At 30.1% G+C, this 20,621-nt stretch overlaps 1 protein-coding gene across 3 annotated transcripts; it reads right to left on the reverse strand.

The window, feature by feature from the left end:
• Positions 1–1,110: 1,110 nt before the first annotated feature.
• On the reverse strand, positions 1,111–16,465 carry LOC139516695 (E3 ubiquitin-protein ligase RNF13-like). Of its 3 annotated transcripts, none has more exons than XM_071306949.1 (10): positions 16,370–16,465; positions 11,086–11,177; positions 8,797–8,877; positions 8,306–8,437; positions 7,140–7,245; positions 5,771–5,876; positions 5,216–5,363; positions 3,424–3,538; positions 2,331–2,411; positions 1,111–1,662 (listed from the first exon to the last, which is right to left on the reverse strand). In XM_071306949.1, the coding sequence occupies exons 2-10, from the start codon at positions 11,149–11,151 to the stop codon at positions 1,562–1,564; spliced, it is 936 nt and encodes a 311-aa protein (XP_071163050.1). In that variant the 5' UTR covers positions 11,152–11,177; positions 16,370–16,465; the 3' UTR covers positions 1,111–1,561. The 3 variants fall into 3 exon arrangements, with proteins under 3 accessions (XP_071163050.1, XP_071163051.1, XP_071163052.1); XM_071306950.1 differs by lacking the exon at positions 16,370–16,465 and adding an exon at positions 15,569–15,947; XM_071306951.1 differs by lacking the exon at positions 16,370–16,465 and adding an exon at positions 12,577–12,727.
• Between the last annotated feature and the right edge of the window lie 4,156 nt (positions 16,466–20,621).

Below are 20,621 nucleotides of genomic sequence, written 5' to 3' on the forward strand. Positions count from 1 at the left end.
GACATACTGGATATTGCTTGTCCACAAAACGTCTTTGTGAATAATAAATATCAATGTTATCAGCAATCAAATCCGTGCTTTAAAGTTATTGAGAAACTACCTAATCTAGAGATGGCATGAATCAGATATGGATACTTAAAAATTCCAAAAATCTTTTAGAGTACATACAATCTAATTAAAGTTGTTAAAACATTGAATTTTCTTTTATTCACGCGGTTATTCCACATTTCAAACTAAACGACAAATTGAGAGATTTGGTTCTGCTTTGTTTAAAAAATTAATGGTCAAGGTATACACAAGTACTAAGTGTAAAGTCTTAGGGAATGGTAAGTTGTACTTTGTGAAATTAATCATTCTGATTCAAACAAAAAAGCTTTGAAACTGACATTATCAAGATGATTGATCGCTTAATTGACATCAAACTTGATACTGAGCAGTATCCTTGAACTTCATTTTCCGTTAAATATATGATGTTTTATCACTAAATAGTACAACAATTGGTGATTATGTTAGACGCTTCTATCCAATTGAACTTGAAATTAGGGATACAACAGTCAAGTCTGTCTCATATCTTGACTAACATCTAGAAATTGACATTGAAGGTATGCAAATTAAAACGTAAACTCCGTCCGATCAGTTGAAAAACTCATTGGTAATATATATTTTGCAATAATTCTTGAATGTTTATTTGGTTTTTACCAAATTCGTGCTGCTCAGGCTATAGTTGTCTATGTTGTGTTTTATTTACTATTGTTTGTTCATTGTGGATTTTTCCCTTTTTTTTTGTCATGGTATTGTTGGATTATTTTCGAATTGTATATTTCCCCTCTAAATTACTTTGAGTAGATACTACATGTATCATTGTGATTTAATGATGTGTGCCTATGTTGATGTTAGTTTATTATTGTATTTTAGATGACATAAAATTAGATAAAATGCATGTTCCATTCTCTCTGCATGTCAAAATTCAAGTAGAGTTCCTAAACGTCTCATTAGACTACGTGAATATCGCATTTTTATAAGTACACCTGTATTTTTATAGTGACATTGCTGATTTCGGGATTAAAAAATTGATCTAATGAGTTTTCAGACATGCGTACAACAAAACTATAACGTGCATACAATTTATTTGGTTTAAATATTGAGGTACAAGTTAACAAATATGAAAAATACAATTAAATGCAAACATTGGTTTCAAAACACAACGTGATAATAAATCGCCATTTTAACATATAAAAGTACATAAATAGTGAGTGTATGAAAACAATATGTGGACACTTTTCAATTTCTCATGCAATTATCCCAAATGCCTAATAGTTCACCATACATACAGAATAACTGAGTGCATATGCGTTTAGTTACGTAGAACCTTACACATACAAACACCAAATGATAAGAAAAAACGTAAATGGTTTAAAACATAAGCATAAATATTAAAAGACATTAAATAGAAAAAGATTTTTTCAACAATAATGCATATCTTGATTTGTTGATTGTCACCATTCACACATGGAAATCACAATACACATAAACAATGATTTGATTACATATTTGTTGCATACTACACATTCTTAACATCCAAGGAAATTGACATTCTTTTACAAACAGGACAAGTTCTCTGTTTCCCAGTTAGCCACGGTTTTATACAGTGTATGTGAAATTCTGAAAAGCAAACACAATCTAATGATTCATTTATATAATCACGTTTTAAATTGCTGACGGTGCAATTTCGTAAATAATGTTTAACTGACAAGTTCTTTTCAAATTTATTAGCATCGCTATTTTTCTGCTTTTTTAACGCAACATTATTATCATGTTATTTATGTTATATATATAAAAATATAATTTGAAATCGTTAACGAGTGTTTTATTTAGGATAAGCATTCCTTAAAGACAAGACATAATTTTTTCATTCTTGAAAATTTATTGTATAATCGTTTTACACTTCTTTTAGAATAAGAATATTTTTGTTCGATTCCTTCATTTAGTATCGTTCTATTGCATATAAAGAATGAAAAGGAAAAATGAGCCAAAGAGCACCAAAGGTTATTAAACGCAGCGAGATAATCCCTAACCCGTATGCTGTCCACTGAACAATACTATATATTACTATTCCATTTTACTCGGCTTTTTAATTGGCTCATACAAACCCACTGTAATGAAACATTCTTGCTTAAAATATCAATCGCATAATAGAATCATCCGAGATATTTAAAATTGTGATGTAATGGCGCCGTAAATTAAGTGTGTATTTTCAAATGACGTCCGAAACAGTGGCGTTCCAATAAGAAAACACCTTTGCTGGATTAGTCTATAATATATGTACCTACCATGTTCACAGGGTAATATCCATATCTTATCTTTCTCAATAAAATCGTCTAAACACACTGGGCAAGTTTCGTATCTGTGGTCTGTAACAAAAACGGTGCAGGTTTTATAAATGAGACAAAATATATGAACGGATTACCAGTAATCAAAAGAAAATAGACGAGACATACCTGCAACAAAAAGAAATACGTCGAAAAGACAAATAACAGTCTACTACAAACATTAACGGTACCAATGTGTCTGCATCAGATACCAATTTCGACAATAAATGTCACTTCAGTGATGCTTGAGGCCAAAATATTTAGAAAAAAACTAAAAAACAAAGCTTTTTTTAACAGAATAAGGAGCTATCAATCGAAAAGAAACAAGTTTATCAAAGTATAGACAATGAATTAGAGCTTTGAATGAGAGAGAACTATGATATTATCTTTAACATTATTTCCAAAATTTTGTAACAGCAAATAATAACACAAAATCCATATTGATCTGTTAACGTTACTCTTAAAACTAAAGACAAAGAAAAACGGACCCTATTAAAAAAATATTGATTTTAAACATCCTCAGTGATTTGATATGTATACCCAATCTAGGCCTTTCTCATAATAAGCAAACCAACAACAAAAATAGTCTTTTCAAATTTCATTTTGATATTCGTTCTTTATGTCATCAAATTACTATAGAATTAATATTTTATTTCTAAATGTTTCTATATTCATTATTACTGATTGTTCTTAAATCAATAAACCATGATATTGCAAATGCCAACAAATCGGCATTTGCTAAGAGCGGTTTAGAAATTTACATATTATGTAATTATAATTATTTGAATATTATTGCAAAATGAATGTAAAAAAAAACTCATCAAAGACACTAGGTTCATATGTTGACCTCTTAATTTGTTCACATGTGTTATTTTTTGGGGGTAAATTTATCATTAGCGTATACCAAAACTGTTTATTCATTTAACATTACATATCATATGATAACAACGATAGTGTGTCATCATAATCAAAATTATTGATAAACGGAAATACATCGATTAGATTAAAAGAGAAAAATAGAGGGGGAAATTACGTAGTGTATTGTGTAACACACCCTTTGTGAATTTTGTCATTCTGATTGGACTTTCGTGGGCTTCTTTTCTGTTTGTTTTTAAACATTTAGGTGTTCTAAGAGTATTTGTAGAGGTCCTTCGTCTTTGGTCGTACTTCTGAAATAGAAAATATTGATATTTATTTTTGATTTGTCTTTTTTCCTCTCTGTTGAAATATTACGCTTTCTAATTTTCTTTTTCTAGTTTTATATAGATAAAAATTTGAGAAGGATAACGAAATTTAATGTCTATGGAACAAGAAAAAAAGAGAATTTCTTCAAAATGACAAGAAAGTTCACAGGATAAAACCATTATTTTTATGGTTTCACAATAACGCGCTTCATCAAATATTTCTAAACTCGCATTCTCCTAATAAAAAAATCTCTCCGAGTGTGTTAGTACGTTTGCGCTGATTTACAACCTGATAACTTCAGACTTTTCCAATGATATAAAAGCTTGAAACGTGACTTGGATGGATACAAGGTTATTAAACTTCCGTCAGCACAGGGCTTGTCTTACAAATAACCCTACAGACTTTTTACATTTTCAAGCCATACAAAATCTGTGTTGGCTACAATACTAATTGCAATTGTAAAGTTTCTACCCAAATGGAAAGAATAAATAACCAATACGGAAACTATTCTTTTAGAAAGTAAGTTACACCAAGCATTAGGCTATATCGAATTAGTTCCATGATTGAAGATCAAAATCTTAATGATCCATGTGATATATTAGATTTTCAAACATGTCGTGTTTAAAGTTATTTTAATCTTAAATGCGCTTCAAAAAATAACGATTAATTTGTGTGAATGTAACTAATTCAATTAAATACTTAGAATTTCTAAAAATATATCTAACTATAATAACATGAGCTAAAGCGGTAAATAAATCGCATATGAAACTAATTATGCCATCCTATTGAAACCTTTATTTATTACCGACCGGTAACAGACTTCATCTGAAAATGATAAGTTCTAAAAACAAAACAATCCTATTTGCACCTTTATTTATCACCGCCGGTAACTGACTTGACCTAATTTAAAACAACAATACTAACAGTACATCATATAATTATAGTCCATTCGAACCCCCAATACATAAAATGTGTTGACTGCAATTTTTATTTTTTTAAGATTTTCAAATAACAATGATCATTAAATTAGAATTTGTAAATAGTAATTAAGTAAGGTTACAACTGGTTTTGCTTCATAAAACTACATAGACTTCGTTTGTACTGATATTCCTACTTGCTGATTCAAAACCACCAAAGTACAATGGATTGTATTTGACTAAATTCTAGGCAAATAGTAGAACTCGCCTGTAGTTATCACTTTCAGAGAACATGTGATTTTTTTTAATTTTTAATTTTGGGTCATGAATGCTTTTCAACTACGTACTGTTTTTGGCCTTTTTAACTTTTCTGATTCGAGTAACACTGCTGAGTCGTTTGTAGAAATAAAATGCATGTTTACCGTATCAAATTTCAATCCTGGTATCTATGATAAGGTTATAAACTGTTAAATTAAGCAAGACTACATTCACTGTTTTTGAGTTCAGAATGGGCAGATGTGTAACAAATGTATTGTTACTTTTGAGATGTTGCTGTCTGGACTTTTAATCGCAATACATATTTTTAGTTTATACTTTTACCACAAAAACACTTCCCTTTTACAACAGTATTTCGATTTGCATCCATATGCAAACTCATTTCAATGAGTCGGGGTCTCAATTACCACATGAAGAGTATAGTGTACCTAATAATTATTTGTTTAGCTTAATCCTTGGTAAACTTACAACTTTACAAGTACAGCATACTACGACAAAGACTAATGGTACTGTCAACACCAGATTTCCCCAAAATACAAAAGCCGGAGGACTCGACTCATCTGAATCTGAGTCAGAATCAGTAGATACCTTGCCGTCTTTTATTTGTACCAAGTACCTGTAATTGATAAAGATTTTAATAAGACAAACAAATATGTAAATTAATGTGTTGTAAAGGGACCCTCAACTGTTAACACAATATTTAGCTCAAGCACATTTAAGAAAACTCGTGCTATTTTCTAATTTATCACATTCCGTTAGTTAGTTTTTCAAAGATTATATATATAACCAAAAAGAAACCAAAGTATTTCATTTACCCCAAAAACATGAAAGTGAGTGTTGTCTGTTGAACGTTGTTGGTTTTTTTCAACATATATGTCAATTTATAATTTTTAACCAAATTTAAAATACTTTTAGATTTGTAAAACTTTTAGATTTGTACAAGACTGGTTACAAAGAAATTACTACTAAAATGATCATGAAATGATCATGACTAAATAGCTTGTTTGAAAAGTAAACACAAACCTTGAACTATTTCTAACATCATTTCTGAGATCATACTCTTTTAATGATATTCCATCCTTATATCCAATAAATACAGATGGAATAGTAATATTCTTGCTGTTGTTTCCTGTAAAAAAAAATAAGTATATTTATACATCAAATTTTCAGTACCACAAAATAAAAAGTATAACTAAACGTTTGTAACGTAAACATGGTAAATAGTAAATGCAAAACAAAACCAGATATTGGCATATGATTACAACTGTATCTATTATTTTTTGTAGGGCTTTTATTGCGTTATGCTAAATACGTTTGATTCCAATAAAAAGTTTATCAACCTTTCCTGGATTGGTTTTGTTAGCCACATGCATCTTGTTATATTATAACTGATAATACTAGTTTGGACTGATGTTTGAGAATCGGGTGATATTGAGAAGGACATCTATAAAGCATTAAAAATATATTGTGATAGTTATCAGTATACACTTTAAAGAAAAAAATAGAATTCTCAAGTTACAAAATTAATTATTTTGATAAGTCCATTAGTGACGTTCTTCTTTCATTCATGTTTCTATCTGAAATTAATCAAATTATTTTTTTTCAAAATTTAACACTATAATGGGGAAAATTGAGATTCATGATACTATTTTGACGTCTGCTTGACCACAATATATGTTTTCATCAAATTGGAGATCAAAAGGATATCTTTTAGAAAGAAAGAAAAACATACCCCCTACCCAATAAATGGTCGTTCCTTATCTAATCTTTCAACCAACAATAATTCTCAATTTAAAGATATTAGGACAAATCTGTAAATAGACAATTCTGTCAGATCGATATATGACAGACGTTATACGACAAAATAAAAACTAAAACAAACACAAACTAAACTAAACCAAGGAAAGATTCAAGTTCTCCAACAATTTTAACAGTTTTTCTCCACAAATGTGTAATTGCATTAAATGAAACAAACTCCTTAATAACGTGCGTCCGAAACGCTTTTCTGAAATACCTGTTCTAGAACGATGAAATCCAGGAGTCGTAAATGCACAAAAACGTTGAAAGCTATATGATTAGAACAAACCTATAATTGTCAAATTCATCTAAATTCTGACCGGACATGACTGCGAACTTAATACATCCCACACAGCCAAACGGACGCCCCGTTTTGACAAGTTTTTACTGGCAGTCGGGAGAAGACCAAGTAATCATATTTCGTTTCCCCAATCACCCTGGGTGGGGCATGATCGTATAATGGCAGGAACACGTGGTGATGAGCACTTTTGACTTGTTATTGATTACAATTTATTTGAAATGTATGATTGCACTCAGACTGGCTAAACACACCGTCAATATCATTGAAGCTAAATGTTATAAATATTAAACCTACCCGATACTCCATTGGCTGTCATCTCGAATACGGAATTGGAATTAGGCATTGAAATGTTATTATGTACTATCACAGCATTATAATGTAGTTTCTGTGCAGCGAGTACCTACATGTAAAGACATTAAATACAAAATTATCTTTTTTTTCTCCATTTTTCTTTCATATTTTCTCAAAAAGTCGACTATTTAACATAATTAATATTATAATTGAGAGGTTTAGCGCTATAAAACCAGGTTCAATCCACCATTTTCTATTTTGAAAATGCCTGTACCAAGTCAGGATTATGACAGTTGTTGTCCATTCGTTTGATGTGTTTTGTCATTTGATTTTGCCATTTGATTAGGAACTTTACGATTGAATTTTCCTCGGAGTTAGCATTTTTTGTAATTTTTAGTTTTTAGTGAAAAAAAAACAACAAAAATCCATAAAAAAGTTAAGTAAGTATAGATCGATCACCTCATCCTGTCATTTTTTTAAAGATGCTTCTTTGATATTCGTGGTGTTGTGTTATTAGAACTATTTCGAATCAATTTTTGTTTTCGAGCTGACTATTAGATATGTTTTTATTTTATTCAAATGATTTTTATTTTTTATACAATCATGTTTTTTAAAGTAAAGACAGTTCGCATTTTTCATTTTGTAAATATGATATGTTTGCATTCATATTATACAGAAACACATTTCAGTTTAAAATTATATATATGAACAAATGTGTTTCCCCCGTTTCTTTATAATAAGCGTTTACCTTCTTGCATCTTCTTCATTCATAAAGACAATGCAAGACAACATAGAAGCAAACACTAATAAAGGAAAATTCAACCAATAAAATGAATCAGCTATCAAACAGTAATATCACAAAAAATACTGAACTCCGCAGAAATTCAAAACGGAAAGTCCCTAACAAATGGCAAAATCAATTATAGCTCAAACATAACAAACGGATGGATAACAACTGTGACAGTCTTATTCCTGGCTTGATATAGGCATTTTCTTATGTAGAAAATGGTGGATTAAACCAGGTTATATAGCTAGCTACATCAAATCAATGTATGTATGCTGAGTGTATTTACATTTGAAATAAAAATTATACAACAACATTGATAATACTGCATATTGAAATTAAAACAACCATGGTGTAAATAGTGATTGATAATACTACTACATACCATATTGACAAATTCACAACCTTGTCGTTCCATCAATGCTATCCATACTGTACTGCTGTCGATCCAAGGCGGTGACGGTTCATAGTAGTGACATGAACCTTTAGAAACTGGTTTCAAATATTTCAAGAACCCCTAAAACATGTATAATATTATAAATAATGTACCTTGGAAATATTTAAATGTTTGAATATAGATGACAGATGTACTATAGTGTTTTGTGTACTATCGATTTTTTTTTTTATTTCATTTTTTTTTTTTGCTTCATGATTATTTTTGTCCTCCACCATTTTTTGTATGATTCTCTATTTTTATAATGATTCGCATATCGTGTATCCGATATATAGTTAAACTGTTTAAATTCAGATGGTTTTTTTTTCTTTTCTACGTTACTTTTCATTCAATTTATAACATTTAAATTCATCTCAGGTTTTGTCATATATAGCTTTTTATTAGTTGAATAATAAAATAGACTATTAAAACAATCTTTCTACCTTGATTCCTGTGTCTGGTAAACTATCACCGAAGCCTGCAGGGTGGTCACGAAATGATTCAACAATATCTTCGGAAAAAATCTGCAAAAACAATGTTGGTATAATTTCATGTTTGACTCTTTATGTCGTCCGAAAAAATTATTTCAAAAGTTTTTAACTAAGCATGTAACTTGATCACATAAACTATTGAGGTATAGTACTAGCATTGGGTAGCGTTGAGTTAGCCACATGCGCCGGGCAGAAGATATATAGTCTGGGGCATAAGTCTCATAAAATACCTTAAGGAGGGGTCAAATAAATATATATGCAATGCTTTCGTAGTATTGTACGAAATTTCTTTATCGAGAAGCGATTGCTTATTGAAGCATTACCTTATTTTTAAAGTTTATAATCGTTTTTAGTTATTCATCTGATATCATTTCATAATTGCCGGCTATAGCTTGGTTGTCAACTTGATACTAGTAAAGTATATGGATTCCATCATATCTCACGTCCGACAATTATAAACCTAATGCAGACGCGATCTTCTGGCTATGGTTGATGCATAGTTACATGTAGCTATGTACAAGTGGTATCTAACACTGTTTTTTGGAGAGTGCAACGCTTTCTCTATAAATACTGTTCACAACTAATGTGTTCGACGAGTCATCGAATGTGTCTAGGCCTATTTTAATGTCAACGTGCTGCTCATATACAACATTCATCTTTTCAGTCATATTTTAAATTCTTCCACCTCAATTCGAGTTAAAAATCATCTAGAATTGTCACTAGTTAGAATTTTGATTGTACTGTAGAGTTCTTATCATATTATGATATCAAATCTTATTTTTTTACGGTAATGTTGTTTGAAATGCTCGTAAATATATATAGACACGATCAACGTTAACTCATTCATCATTTGAAAAGTTATTCTTATAGGATATCAAATAACCATCGTAGTAAATATTGTCTTATTGGGTACTCACATTTATTTGTTTTTATAAAATAAAACATAACAAAATGTGCATTGCTATAAATTTATGAAAACTTATGGTTCTACATCCTGTGTTTATATATGTATTTGTATGTTGGTATAGCACAAGTATTTTTTTCTCTGATTCCTAATGACGTCTTTTTTCTCAATTAGATTGATGTGTACTGACTGGTACCTGACTCTGGGTCAACATGATTTATCTATTAGGCCAAATGAATATATGCGTGTTTCAATTCCCTACCTACCTTGTATTTTAGGCTTAGAAATAGCCTACAGAACCTGAAAGTGTCTTTTTTTTTGTCATTTTTCAATAAGCACTGTTAAAATCAGAATTTGTCTCCCATAGCCTCAATGTAAAAAAAATTTGTAAAATAAAAGAATTACCTACCTACCTACATGTACCTTATTATTTTCAAAGATGTTATAGGAAACACACATATTATTTTATTTGGCTTTCGTCTATAAATGGCATTGAACTAGTGTTTTCACTTTGTGTATTTTGGGGACTATTATACTGTGTACTAAGTATAATATCCTCAGGTATTTTGTCTTCATCTTAAATTTTTGTTTATGCTCCGTACCTGAGAGGGGTTTGCAGCTCAAACATATGATTAACATCACCAAATTTCAATGTATGCCGGTCCAAAGTCAGGAGCCTTTAATTCAGGTGTGGGTCAGTTGTCATTCGTGTTATGGCTGAATGTAGCGTACAAAGGTATGCGTTTTATAATGGATTAAGCCCTCAAAGACAACTTTTTATTTTTTTTAAATTAATTGATTGATTTTGACTTTATTGGATAATTTTTTTCCTACTATTTCATATTGAAATTCTCCACGAGTAATAAAGCAGCAATGTCAAATTAGTGTTTTTATTTTTCTATTTTAATGAACAACTAGTAAAGCGAATGAACATGAAAAAGTGCAATAGAATGTGAAATTGGAATTACTATAGCTCGGCAGTATTAATCTTCATCTATATGCACTCAAGATAAAAAAATTAAAAAAAAGTTTATCAATGAAGTGTGACATTTCGTGATAGTTTGGAAGTACATTGTATTGTACAGTAATTACTTCCGCGAGATAAATGTTAAACTTCATGATAGTTTTCATTTAAAATGCAACATATTCTAGCGGAAGTAATTACTAGTCATTCATGAATTTAACCTACTTATTGCACGAAATGAAATTTATATAATTTAATGGTCCAAAATATGACATCAATGACATTCGGTAACAAGGCAAGTTAAAAGTCGTAAAAAAATACCAAATCAATCCTAATTGGCTGACGGCAGACGGCAGACGGCAGACGAACTTACATGAACGACATTGACAGAACAGCATACTGGAACAGCCAATATAGAAAAGAGTAACAAGCCAAACATAACTCAACCCGTAATCATTCTGTTTTCTGAAATATAAAAGCAGATTTATTAATACTGGTATTTGACAATCTATTGTGCAATAAATCATTTAAGTTTAAAGATGAACCTACTAGCTAGGAGAGTTTTTGGAATTTTTGTCATATGTTTGGACCCCTTGGGTTTTTTCCTACGATACATGGTAAAATAATTCGCCCCATAACAACTATGTTTCTGTTCACATAAAGCTTCAATAACTCAGAAAAGTCATTTACAAAAATTTAAGCAAATTCTATATTTCTTTTCCAAAATAATACTAACGCAACTATAGTATAAGATAATAGTCCGACTCATCCTTTTGTCGCAATTCTTTTGTTTAAATCACATAGTTTGAAGAGGTGCACCTTTACCTATTAATATGTTTAGCTTATTTTTTTCCTTATGTATAATGCTTTACTGATTTATAGTATACATTTTTAATTTTTCTTGATTTTCTTTAATTTCACCCAAGTACAGTTAATACGAATCGTTTGCCATTTCGGGGCATTTCTAAATTATATGCGGTACTGATTTTGCTCATAGTTGAAGCCATTGTGGTGACCTATAGTTGATAACATACGTCAGATGGTCTCAGCTGGTAGATAGTAACTGTTATCGCATAAGCATCATACCATGTCTTCTTATTTTATAAAAATTGTTCAAGTTGCTTCGCTGATTTCTTAATCGTTTATTTATTCATCGTTTCATCATAACTATGTTTAAATGTAACTTCTCTTTTTGTTTTATTTTGTAATATGTTAGATGGTTGCTAAGCTAGGACACTTCCTCTTCCTCTGAAGAAGACTTAGATTAGAAAAATGTTGTTTTTTTTTTCATTTACGATTCTGTAAGAGTTCTGTTATATATACGCCGACTTTTGATATGTTTATTTGTCTTATTGTAATGTGACAGCGACATGAATCTTATTTATCAAAAAGGGTTTGTCTGACTGAATCTGTAAAAGTTTTTCGATCTATGTTAAAAGCTTCAAAACTTGGTCGTCATCAGAACACAAACAAGTATTTCATAATTCCATAGTTATTATATCGTTCAATGAACTTTGTAAAACGATCCTCTTGTGAATATGTTGTAATTCATAAACTAGAAATATATAATAACAATTTGCATCTACTAAAATGAACATGTTTAAACATTTATTACGTACAAAGTTACTTATTATGAACTTGTCGACTCAGACCAATCAACTAACCTGTTATTGTATCCTGACGTTTTCTCACCATAATTATTATTCGGTAAGGTATACTATGAAACTAATGTTCATATATCAATATTTAATGGAATACATGTACTAAACAGCTTTGATCCCACAGTTATTTCTTTTTACAAAAATATCCATAAAAGCTAACTTCCACCTTGTCAATCAATTCAAATATGTAATAAAACATATACCTGCATATGCTACTTTTAGAGATGAATGGGTTCCAAATTTCAGACGTTAACCACAAATGTTAGTTTCTTGGACTTTTCTATCTTTTCAAAAGACATATCAAAGACTAGTCTAAACCCGAAACTTTCTGTATGGGTCTGTTCAGTCAGGAGTCTGTAATTCAGTCGTTATCGTTTGTTACTGTATATGATATTTGTTTTTCGTTCATTGTTGTGTGCATAAATCATGCCTTTAATTTTCTCACTTGAATTGTTTCGCAGTTCTCAATTCGGGAACTTTTATAGCAGACTATGTGATATGGGTTTGCTCATTGTTGAAAGACGTATAGTAATCTATACTACTTGTAAACTTCTATGTTATTTTGTCTCTGGTGGAGAGTTGTCGCATTGGCAATCATACCAAATCTTTTTATTTCTATACCGGGTCCCAACGTTTTGTTTCATAAGATAGACACAAGCAGATTTTGTTTTAAACATTTTAAATTTGTGTACCAATTCTTTGGAAAAAACATTATATATATATATATGTTCGTAAATCTACTGAGAAAAAGAAAAAACGTATTTTTTGCTGTTTCTTTATTTAATTTAAAAAGATAAAATAGACGATTTGTTCATAAAGATTGACAAAAAACCTTCATACATAATCTGAACAATTGTTTTTTGGTTTTTTTTTAAAGAGGGGTTGATGTTCTCGTTTTCAATCTAATGATAAAAATCAGTCGACAGTGTATCCTTTCCCGATATTTTAAAGTGTTTCGTCCCCTGTAACTCTATTTTAGAGGAAGCTATAGGGTCAACTTACCTCGAATTTATTTCACACTAAAGCCATTGGCAAAATGTTTTTCAATCTTTGTTTAAACTTACTGTATCATAGCTCTATGTGTGTACTTTGCTGGTCTTAACAATATAACCACCAGATGCTCCGCAGGGCGCAGCTTTATACGACCGCAGAGGTCGAACCCTAAACGGTTGGGGCAAGTATGGACACAACATTCATGCTGGATACAGCTCTGCATTTGGATTGTGATTAAATAGTATACACAGCATAGGTTTCTGACAGAATGAATGAGGTCTAATGAACTAATTTTTGTTTTTGAGCAATTTACTATGCTGTTGAATATTAATCCTCTCAAAGAAAAAATATTTGAAGAAATTTTATTTTTTAAAATTCTAAAATCTGAAATGATAAAAAAAATTGACCCCACCCCATTTTTTTTTCACTTCCCTCTTTCCCTTATTCCAAAAATAATCTCAGTTCAAATTTCTAATGGCGTTTGCAACAATAACTACTCATTTAAATACATCATAAAATATTCAAATATAAAAGGTCATACAGTCATGGTTAAAATTAATATCAATTAATAGTAACTTCTAAAAATATAAATGGGGAATGTGTCCAAAAGGATACAAATGATGCCCCCGCTAGCATATAACGTTATAAAGGGACATTACTCAAGAACTGTAAGAGTGAAGCTGCCAACAATTGAACTTTGAGTGAGTTTAGAGGTAATAAGCATTATATACACATTTCATTAAATGTAGTTGAGACAAACTTTAAAAAAGTTAAGAGAACAGAAACTAAAAAAATCTTCGATTTTTCCACTTGTTAAGGGGCACAACCCTAGAATGTTAATCAAAGTGCTTGTAATCACTGAATGGTAAAGATTGCTTTAATTTACCAGTTGGTAGTAAAGTGAATATTGCATTGTATATTGTATATAGCATTGATTTAAGTTGATTCAACTTCTATTCTGGACAAAGAAAGATAACTCCAATTTTCAAAGAAGATTATATAAAGCATTGGTTTTAGGTGATTCAACAACCATACTGGACAAAAAAAGATAACTCCAATTTATTGACATGAAACTACAAAAATGCTTGTTTTTGGCCCTTTATTCCTAGACTGTTTGCCCCATAACCCTTAAAATACATCTCAACCTTCTACTTATGGTATTAAACATTATGGTACAATTTCAGAACAATTCAAATACACAACTTATTGTTCTGACACTAGATAAATGCTATTTTTGGGCCCTTTGGGCCGCTAATTCCTAAAACTTAAGGACCATAACCCCCAAAATATATCCCAAGCTTTCTTTTGTGGTTGTAAACATTGTGTTAAAATTTTATTGATTTCTGTTTTCTTAAACTAAAGTTATAATCTGGAAACCATCGACGACGATAACTTGATACCAATATACGACCACAAATTTTTTTGCGGTCGTATAAAAATAAAATGTGGTATTGATTACCAATGAGACAATATCCACCTGCAGAGTTCAATGAAGTGGAAGTAAGCGATAATAGGCAATCTAACGACCATCAACAAGAAGAAAAAAAAATAAAAATACAAACGCCTCGGAATAGCCAAACCCGTAAATTTTTGTATACATTTGTATATCCTAAAAGTGTATAAAAAGGGCAGCCTTTAAGTTAACCAGACCCATATTTGGGGTGGGGGGAGAAACGTTATATACATGTATTTTCTTTGGGAACACAATGTAAGACATTAAAGTAAAAACAATTTACACTAAACACTGTTGTGTCAACTATCACACTGCTATTTTTCAATAGCTACACGTACTCCTATATTATAACTTTATACACTTTTAAAAATAGGAAACATCTGTCAACAGTTTTTTTCGGGTTCAAGGATTTTTCACAATGATTATAATAATTTTAAATGTATACTTGTGTTGATGCATTAAGCGGTCTGTAAACATGTTTACAAAACTTTCAATCAAAATATTACGATTATGGGACGACAAGTTGAATTTGATTTTTTTTTCTTGGGGAGGGAGGAGGCATCAACATATTTACAATGAATATCCTGACTTGGTGAGAGCTAAAAAAAAATATATTTTTCAAGAGACAAGAGGAAAACGAATATTCTACAACTACAATGCAATATGCCGAAACCAATTGTGTAAAAATACCCCATCCTACCAGAATATTAAATATCAAATGGTTGTCCCCTTACTAAGAAAACACTTACCAATGTTATAGAGTGTAAGACTTGCTGAAAAAACCTTGCTGATATTTGATTGACGTAGTTGTTTTACTATCATGTATCTTTAAAGTTATCTTTAGTTATTTATTTTATGCTATACCATGATCCCGGAATACGAATAGGGGTTTTTCAACAGGACATCAAACTTTACAAAACACTTCCGTATAGTTTTATTTGGATTTTTGCTTTAACTCGGTGTAAAAGGAAACTTGGAACAGGAAACAAGTTCTAAATGAACATTTCTTCAGAATAAAAACACGCAATATGTTCGGAAATCGTAGAAGTTAAACAATATAACATAATATAGTACTTCTTAATTAATCCGTGTCGGGAAATTATTTATTGGAAAACGCGGAAATTAATTTTGAAGTCATTATTATTAACCAGGTAAAAATATACACTATACACATGCGCGCCAGGTAAAATATGAAATGAATATTGACCGAGAAAACATTATATATAATTCTTTTTCTATTGTTCTTCCATTTTCTACAAAATAAAAAAAAATAAGAAAAAGATAGAGCTCTTCCTTCACCCCATGCGTATAATAGTATTTTGAAATGTATGAATGAGTATTTTCAATGACCGAGGTTTTGCTTGGCTTACATGTTGTCAAACGTGAATATTACATATCATATTTATATCAGATTCAAATGATTGTAATTAATCATTAAAATAAAATGAAACAAAACAAGTAATTATAAACATTCAAAAATTATCTAACAGTGAGTGATATTACATGTTTAAATATACATGTAACATCATTATTTACAATATTACACTCACCCGTTTGTGTACCTACAAGTTCCAATCGATTATATACGTGATTATAAATAGTATTACAAAGAATCTACCTTTAAACGGATATATATATTTATATATCATGCTTGGTGAACATTTCGTAAGAACAAAGAACGTCATTATAACAAAAGCTTTTTAAATCCGAAATTGCAAGTCATATAAAAAAATATATAGTATATTAGTATATACTCATGAGTGACGAAATAACCAAATAAAGTATGAAGTTCAAGAGCATTGGGGAATATATTCCGAAAGGTTTTCCTAAATACAGCTAAGGTAATCTACTCATGGAGTCGAAAATCCTTAGTATTTAAAAAAAAATTAAAATGTTAATTCATAATTATGACCTTATAATGGAACTACGATGTGAGAAAGGCTTCGTACAGACAAGAACATTGAAGGATTGTTTTTTATCTTTCATTCGGAGATACTAATTTCCTATATATATATATGATGGGATAATGTCTTATTTGCAATATTATAAAGCGATAATTCGTGTAAATCCTTATCACATGCAGCAAAGAAGACACCAAAAGTGCAATTCAAATAGTTTTCTACAATCTATTGATGATATATTATAATATTATATGTCCGTGTATATTTGCGTCCATTAGTTTTCCATTATAAAATACCAGTAGCAAAAATAAAAAACGAAAAACGAGATTTTTTTCATTTTATATCATTCATCTTTATAATACAATGAATTATTGTTTTAAGTTAGCAACATATATTCTGAATTTACTTAAAACATTAGAAAAATTGAAAAAACATCAGTGAACACTTGACAAAACTATAGCTTAGATACATATAATCAGATATAAAGCTATGTAATGCATAAAATACCAACCACACTATAGTTAAATACTACACAAATCTAGGTGTTTATTGATTTTAATTAAATATTGATACATATATAGATTTTATACATCGTGTGATTGTAAATCTTATTAAGGTTCTCTCGGTTGGATAAGTTACACCAACGACTCTTTTAATGTCCATACTTAGTCTAAATTAAGTGTCTAACATAGTAAGTTTCCTATAACGTTCAACTGGAAAGAGCAAGCCCCAATTCGAGTTAAAGCTGAATATGATGTTGTGTTATTTTGAGCCTATACTTACATGAAACTCGTCTATCAAATAAGTATACATGCACGCGTACGACCACAACAGAAACCCAATGAAAACTTGTCTTTGGTCTACTTATTAATCAATTGATTTATGTGTACGATTAATCAACATATTTGTGAAACCTAAATGACGTTGAACTATAATTGATTGATTATTGCTTAACGTCCAGTGGCAATTATTTCATACACATATTAAATAAAAGAAAATGTTTACAACTATAACAATAGTATGTAGGTTGAGCAAGATATATTGTAGGTAGAAAACTATCTGCAGCTTTAAAAGAAGGAAAACGGATTGAGATTTTGAAAAAACAAAACATATTAGAAACATGATATATTTTATATATATATGACTTTTTATCATTTCTTTTTTTTATATGTATGTAAAAACTTCGAGCAAGCCTGATACACGGATATCAGGTACATCGTAATCTATATCATAATTATGTGTATATATCAATGAGAATGACATTTAATAAAACGTATGATGAAGATGTTATTGTTCTTATTTCGTCTGGCTTCAGCCTACATAGTTATTGATGTTGCTACAAAGTATACTTCAAATTTCTAGTAAACATCTCGTTGAAGCCTACTTTGTTATACGAATGCAAATAAGGGCGTTTGTTAAATGCATCAGATTAATTAAATGTATCTACTTTCAAACTGCAAGGACAACATAACAACCACAAGGACTCTGACAGTGGATTTATATATTTAATCATAATATATATTGTAATCTTTTTCGTTTTTAGTACTTTTTGTCAATTTGCATGATCTGCATTTAATCATTCACGTTGACACCTATATTTGTATGATATTACTAGATTTGCAAGTGTCTTAAGCAATGTGCATTCGGTTTCCATATTCATATGCTGAAAAAAGGGTTGTAGGTCAACATTTTGACTTTCATATCCTTCATTAGATCAGAAAATGCAGTAATATTTCTATCGGATCATTTACCTCACACAACCCCTCCATTTCTAGATTCACTTTCAACTCATGTACAGTGTTTTCAAACACGATACTCGTCTGTATCAAGTTAGGAATCTGACAGTTGTCGTTCATTCGTTTATTGTGCTTGAGCTTTTAATTTTGTCATTGAATATTTAGGGGCTTTCCGTGATGAATTTTCCTTAGAGTCTGGTATTTTCATTATCATACTTTTTTCATGCAGGTTTCTGGAAAATGCAATGTCCCTTTTGGATATTTCAGTAGAGGTATATATATGTACACATCGCTAGTAAAGAAACAAATCTTATTGCAAACGTAACTAATTTTATAAAAAAAAATCATTAAGAGAAACAGGAGATACAAAAACGAAAAAACGTACAGTGATTGAAAAGATATATGTTATTATCCGCATATAGAGTCTCAGGATTAGCAACATGAAAGATACATCCATGTTTAGTAATGCCAGGATTTTTCTATAAATACGTTATATATGTTACAGGGAATTTGTGAAATCAGGGATTTTGTAAAATCACTGAAATTTCAGGGAATTTGTAAAATCACTGAACTGATTAGTGATTTTATAAAATCCCTGATTTTGACTAGTGATTTTACAAAATCCCTGAAATAATTAAGATCTTTTTTACAGATTCACTGATTAAATTCAGGGAATTTGTAAAATACATTCATTCATTTTTATAAAGAATTTATGTGAAAAAAGACTACAACAGTAACACTCAATAAGTTTGAGGTTAATCTAGTCTTTATTTTAATATTAAGTGAGCCGTTTTCATGCACAAAACAACTGACATACTGTAGAACAATGGCTCAGGCACAAATGTCTTGAAATAAAGAGCAAACATACACACAAAAGTTACTTCAAATAATTGAGGTAAAATTAAAGTGCAACATATGGAACCAGGGAAAATATGATAAAACAAGCTCTTATCACTACCTTGTTTAAAAGAAAGTTTAACTTACTGTTTATTATAGTTTTTCTGTATAATTACTGTAGAAAATAAAACCAATTATATAATTTTTTTAAATCAAATATAAAAACTGAACATTAGGTTGATTGCTGTCATTAGAGAAGAAAAATACATATGTAAGGTATAAGAAATTGAGTGGGTTAGGGTATGTAATCCAGTGGCAAATATTACATGCATATCAGATCAAGAGCATCTTATTGCTGCATAAAAATTGATATTGTAAAAGCAAATAAGTGTTGTATTATTAATTTGCTGCCTACAAAATAACATTTATATTCACAAAATAATAATAAAAAAAGACAACAGAAAATATTGGTAATAATACTTTGTTTTGTACTTGCATGTTTATGAATAGGTTAATCTAACCAAGCAAAAATAAACAAAGTTTTACCTACTTTGGTCATTTATCAGACACATGTATTCTATCACAAAGTGGTATAACTTTGAATAAGTTTCTAAAATTTCTCAACTCTTTTAATCCAAATACAGTAAATATTTTGTTGATAAATGAAGGTATGAAGTTCTTCAATGTGGAGATTTGAAAAAATTGTTAAAAACGATATTCATCAGATGAAGATGTTTTAAAAATATTATGTATGTCTTGAAGACATGTACAGCATAGTTAAGAAAATTCACATATCAATAGCTTATAGTAGTAGGGATGTCACCCAAACTTGCCTTGCAAAAATAAGCAAATTCAGAGTGGTCTAAATACCTGTTTATATGCCTTTTAGTCATTATCATTATACACAAGTTCTAGCTCATAGTGTTTATTAAACAAATATATTTCTAAATCATTAGTGATCATTCATTTGGTCTATCTTTATATTAAGAAAAACACATTTCTAATAGCATGTTTTACAAAATCCCTGATTTTACAAATTCCCTGTAACATATATATGTTCCGGACCATATGAGTATTTGGACCATACGCGTATGGTCATGACCATATGCGTATACTCATATGGTCCGACCATACGCGTATGGTCCGACCGTACGCGTATGGTCGGACCATATGAGTATAATACTCGTTTGGTTATTAACGGGCCGGACCATATGAGTATTTGGACCATATAGGTATATTTATTTTTCCAAATTACATTATAAACGTTTCAATAATACAAGAACTTTATCTAAAAAAAACAGTGATGGTTTAAAACATGACAATTTTTT

Source organism: Mytilus edulis, chromosome 3 (assembly GCF_963676685.1).
Source record: "Mytilus edulis chromosome 3, xbMytEdul2.2, whole genome shotgun sequence".
Taxonomy (NCBI): domain Eukaryota; kingdom Metazoa; phylum Mollusca; class Bivalvia; order Mytilida; family Mytilidae; genus Mytilus; species Mytilus edulis.